Here is a 5,532-nt window from a genome sequence, read left to right as displayed (position 1 = left end):
CCAGATTTCAGAATAGCAAAAAGAAATATATATATATATATATATATCATAGGAGCAGTGAATGTAATCTGCAGCTACATAGAAACTATGTATCTGGCGGGTATCCTCACCGCTATGTGGATGTGCCTCTTGATCAGGATATAGAGGACCGGCAGGGTGAGGTAAGCCAAGAACTCCCAGATCTTTCCAGTCAGCAGCATCCACAGGACCCGGTCAGGAGCGTGGATGCTGACCCAGCACCAGCCCACCGACACCTCTGACGCATCGTAGCCAATCTTCTTCAGGCACACGGCTACAACAGTGATGGCCAGAGGGACACCCCAGCTAGACCACAAAACACAGAGGGTTTAGGAGATTAAACATAACTTCTTCAAAAAGGTCAACTTCCTATCTTTAAACATCTACACAACGTTTGTACATAGATGTTTGGAGGGTTAAACATCCACAAATGTTGCAAAGACATGTGACACCATGTGATAGATTATCTTTTGCTTAAGGCTGGTGTGTGTTGCATGGTGCACTCTGCAGAGTCGTACCAGTTGTGTTGCTTGAGCTTTGTGCATCATAAAAACTCACTTTAACAAGCAATGTTTCCCCCCCACAAAGCACTACTTCTCATCTTAAAACACCAATTTAAAAGGATACGATGTGTGTGTGTGTGTGTGTTGTATGTATACAAGATGAATGGCTTTGTGGTGTGATCTTCAATTCAATAGAAACTTCACAGAAGCAGAATTAGGACGACAACCACAAACACCGCGTTGAGGCGTACTCAGGGGTGAAAATGTTCTTGTGTCCAAAAACAGATCAATTGTACAGCGCTACACCACAGCGAAGCATTCAAAGTAGAGTCTCGCTGACAATAAAGCAAGTGGTTTGCTAAACTAGGCCTCATTTTATGATATATCCTAATAATTTTGTTCTGTTTAAATGTAACAGAAATGAAATAAATATGTTGTTACGGTCTACATTTCGGTGCCTATTAAAAAAATCTGTGTGATTATTTCCGGGAGTGGATTTCCCCAATTCGTTATCTAAAATGCTGAAAGGCAGGGCTGGTAATCTTGAGAAACTAGAGAGTATGCTAGATTGTAAAAATCATGGGGAAGCATTGTTTCTCTGCATCTTATATCTGCTAGATAAGCACTAGCTTATCTTTTAAATCGCCTTATATTAAATACAATTTGGGATCCATCCATGTCTCTCAATGTGATTGCACTGAAATGTGTATTCTGTTTTACTCAATTTATCTTATTGTTTCCACTTCCATTTCATTTAACCATTTTTAAATACCATTATATCTCTTTTTACATTGCGCTGTGGTGTTTTAGATATTGTCACCATGCCTTTTATGTCTCGTATAAAGCTCTTTGAATTGCTTTGTTGTACAAATGCACTTGCCTTGTGTTATTGAAAAAAAAAAAAACTGGTTAAGGCCATTTTACAAAGACAAGTCAGAGCCAACATGCTTATTCAATCCAAGTTTAAGCAAATTAGGTAAATGAATCATTATGAACCAGAGTGGAAATACAATTTAAATATCCTTCACGTTGGTTTTCTGACTTATTGTCACAGCAGGTAAACAAGGTGGGGAGCTTTGGAGATGATTGTTGTGGTAAAATCATCTGAGAGACGGTTAAGATCAAGTTAAACTGACAAATACCAAGTTAGTTTGTGCATCAGTTGTTATATGAACATACAGTTTAAAAGTATAAAACATGAACTAACCTAAAACCAACTCATGTATTCTGTTTTCGAGTTTAAGGGAGCAGGTGGTTTTGTTTTGCTCTCCAAACGTAATAGAATAACGCGATGCTACTTCCGTTTTAAGCGAGCCTGCGCCGTGGTCTCCAATTTACTATCCCATGATGCTTCACGGTACAGGTTCCAACTTGAGCTACATACAAACTCAACGTGACTGACTTACCTGACAATGTGGAAGAACCACACCAAGCTGTCAGCGACCCTCTGGCTGGCTCTCACGATAACCACGTACAGGTAAACAGCGATGGCCACCGTCCAGAAAAAAGAGCTGGTGTTGGCGAAAGTGGATATGGCTCCTTGGGCGACGCAGTCCACCGAGTCGGTGTGGAAGACCCTCCAGACCCCGAAGGCGTAGGAGACGGCGGACAGCCAGTCAGACACCGAGAGGTAGACCAGCAGTCTCCTCGGAGTCGTCCTCAGGTCTGCCCACATAATGTGGGTGAGGATGATCAGCGAGGAGCCCACGAAGGACAGCGCGCATGAACACAACACGACCACCTGCTCAGACAAGTACACAACCGTGTGGTTTCCCTCTGCCATCGTTCAGATTAGATCGATGTCAAACGTGCAGTAATGTTTGCAAACATTCAGACTAGCCTATCGCGCTGTGCGTGTCGTTAATTACCATAGTCTCCGCATTTAAAGCCGGGCGAATCGAGCTGAAAGACTGAATAAACTTCGTCCATTGCTTTTGAGGCCGCCGAACAAACTTTTCCTCCCGTGTTTAACCCCTCCTTCCCCGCCTGCTCGAGTCTCACTCCTCGCTGCAACAACCGGAACTCCGAAGCAGAAGTCAGTCAGCTGGTAATGGGCTCACGTCGGTCTATTTATGGCTGAGATGCTCTTTACTTGTGTATCCCTAAAGCTATGACTCAAATATTGTCTCATGAAAACAGATGACAATTTGTAATTTTTTCCCATTCCAGGCATTCAAAATTCAATTCAAGCTTGCTAAACACATATCAGGTCATTTAGTAGTCGAGTATAGAATACTGCTCAAGATTTTATTTATTTTTTTACATTGAAAATGAACGAGAGCTCATTAAGCTTTATTTATGACAGATATCACACTCCGCATTAAAGCTTGGTATTCCAGTAAAAGTGCTTTACAAAGCGTAAGGTAATAAAACAACTGTTTAAAAGAAATAACTTGTAAAAACAGAAAAGAGTACATAAAAAAAAAAAAAAACTAATACAATACATTTAAAGATATTATTAATGATATTATTTTTTTTGGTCAAATCCAGCTGCAGACTTGAAGGCTGGAAAGAGATTTAGTTTTTTAATTGTCATGTCTGTTCTTGTGTGTAAATGTATAAAAGCATCAATATCCCAAAACATATCATTTGGACTGCAACTAATGATCATTTTCCTTTTCAATAAATCTTTCAAATTCGTTTTTGGGTTAACTGGATTATTGTATGTCCCCAAAAAAACATCTTGATAATACGGAAAAAGGCCCGTCACAATTTCTGAAAATAAATTCTTAAAATAACTTGCTTTGTCTGACCAATACCGCAACATCTCAAAGTGTTTAATGTAGTGACACGAAACTAAAACGACAAATCCTCCAGTTTGAGGACCTGGAATGATTTATGGAGAATCAAAATTGTTACTATTTTATTTTTCTGTTGATTGAAAAAATCATTTAATTGACTGATCGTTTCAGCACTAATTACCGTATGTTAATATTAAGGTGCTCCTCAGAACATATGAAGTCTCAATATTTCTCAGTCCTGTGCTCTATTGCTCACTGAACTGACTGAATCCTAACTGACATTTAAGGAAACGTCCACAGCAACGCACTGCTTTACTGAGACCGTCCCCCTCAGAGGACAGAGACCGTCTCAGCTCTCTGGGCAGTAAAAGACTTTTGGAATTAAGTTATAATACAAATTTAATTACAATGTGCTGCTGGTGGTCACCGTTCACCTCAAAGTAAATGTCCTCATTATCAAGCAGTTCTTTGGGACCGCCCCCCCATAATGAAATACACATTTGAGACATTTTTGATTAGCGAGTAATGTCAGCTGTTAAATCTTTGTCGGACTTGTAATTGTGGTACCAAAGAGTTGAAGTGCAGACCGACTTAAAGCCATAAAGCAATGACCTTGTGTGAGAGCAGGATTTTATTGCTTCTGAATTGCGGCAGCCAACCCCCAAAAAACAACCTGCAAGCTCTTTTGGGGTTTGCAGCAATGCAGTGGTGTCTTTTTCCTGCAGTCTGCATCAAGCACATCTGCATTATCATAAGAATTACACATGACCAACAAACAGTTTTACGATGCACAATACTTTCCATCAAGTTTGAACAATTCATCAACGAAAGATTCTGTGATTCTGTAGAGAGAACTCTATTTCAGAGCTAAAATCAGGAGCACACTGTACATTCAGCTGCGTCTGCGTTTACTGTGTGTGTGTGTGTGTGTGTGTGTCTGTGAAAACCTAAATTAGTGTGCACCTGGCTTACAGGCCCTTCTGCCTCATCTGCACTCATTAGGTCTCCTCTGTTCGCATGGCAACATTATGTTTCAAGGGTCTCAAAGTGCTGCTTTCACACAGCGCAAAGTGTTTACACAACAATATTTCTACATAGTTACAAAGTGCATGTGTACTGTGAAAACAAAACCACACCAATTACTAATTCTTTAAGTTATGTCACTTTTATTTACTGCTTTTTTTTTTTTTAATTATAAGGCTGTAACGAATACATTTGGAATCAACCACAAAAAGTATTTACAATTCATGAAGCAGAATTATATTTGGTGACAAAAACAACATGCATTTGCAACTGAAAAGTATGAATCTGAAATCATGGTAAGCCGAGCCATGTTTTCTGATTGAAAGAGATTTTAGATTGTCTCAATAAAAATAAAAAGACATCAACGTAGGTTTTACAGATTGCTGCAGTGTTAAATGAACAAAAAGCACGTTGAGATGTTGATTTCTGTCACAAGGTGGCAGCAGAGGACTGTGAACGTACAACAAGTAGAAGTTTGACTCTTTGATCCAATTGTAAATATTGTAGATTGTTAACAAAAAAAGTAAATTCTGTATCAGGTCCTCAGCTCTTGTTAAATCCTGCAGTGTCATCGCACATGTAAGGCCCCCGTGTCGGCTACAATGCTGATTCAGGTTCTTGTCCTCCCTCTCGCGATGGCTCTGATCCCAGGGCCTCTTAGTGCGAAGAATTTCTGCGGCAGTATACTTGCTGATTGCTTCGTTCTCACTCCTCACAACAACCAGCTAAGACACTGCCAGAGAAAGACCCACAGCAGGCGCATCCAACCGTCTGTCCCTCCCCAGCGGGACCCTGACTGGTATTTGCCGTACACCTCCACCCGTGAGTCTGGCACTACCGGCGCTCTCACACTTTTCCTGCCCGGCTTCCTGGTGGTGTTGGTTGTTGGAAGGCAACTTCTATAAGAGAAGTAGGAAAAAAATAATTGAGTAACAATTGGTCCATGGAATAAACCTAATTTGACCCAATACATTTTAAAGTAAAATGAATATCGGTGTATTTTTGGGAACCATGCATTGAGATTTAAAGAGGCACTCCCCGGCCTAACTCCGTTTTATATAACGCCGCTACCCAAAGGGACCCGAAGCCAGTTCCCAAACAGATTCTTGATTCTCTTCTAGGCTTTTACGCAGCATCACTTTAAGTGCACAACAACTTGGACAAACACAAACACCCCCCCCCATCCGCCCCCACCCTCTCGCAAAGAATCAGATAACAAAGCCTCTTAGTGCGAAGAATTTCTGCGG

General features: G+C 40.7%; 1 protein-coding gene and 1 long non-coding RNA gene across 3 annotated transcripts in view; both read right to left on the bottom strand.

The window, feature by feature from the left end:
* Positions 1-2,544, bottom strand: part of gpr157 (G protein-coupled receptor 157) — a 13,457-nt gene extending 10,913 nt beyond the window's left edge. Inside the window, 2 exon segments of the mRNA XM_031845845.1 lie at positions 111-324; positions 1,928-2,544. Coding sequence (XP_031701705.1) covers positions 111-324; positions 1,928-2,304 — 591 coding nt within the window. The 5' untranslated portion in view covers positions 2,305-2,544.
* Positions 2,545-4,117: 1,573 nt separating this feature from the next.
* The window catches only part of LOC116382588 (uncharacterized), an 8,912-nt gene continuing 7,497 nt past the window's right edge, over positions 4,118-5,532 (bottom strand). For both annotated transcript variants that reach the window (XR_004212725.1, XR_004212726.1), the window contains exon 3: positions 4,118-5,184. This is a non-coding gene — a long non-coding RNA (uncharacterized LOC116382588). The remainder of the gene's footprint in view (positions 5,185-5,532) is intronic.

The sequence above is a fragment of the Anarrhichthys ocellatus genome, unplaced genomic scaffold (genome assembly GCF_004355925.1).
Source record: "Anarrhichthys ocellatus isolate YVR2014 unplaced genomic scaffold, GSC_Weel_1.0 scaffold5, whole genome shotgun sequence".
Lineage (NCBI taxonomy): Eukaryota > Metazoa > Chordata > Actinopteri > Perciformes > Anarhichadidae > Anarrhichthys > Anarrhichthys ocellatus.
Note: the sequence above shows the minus strand (reverse complement) of the source record. Positions and strands in the feature narration are given on the sequence as shown.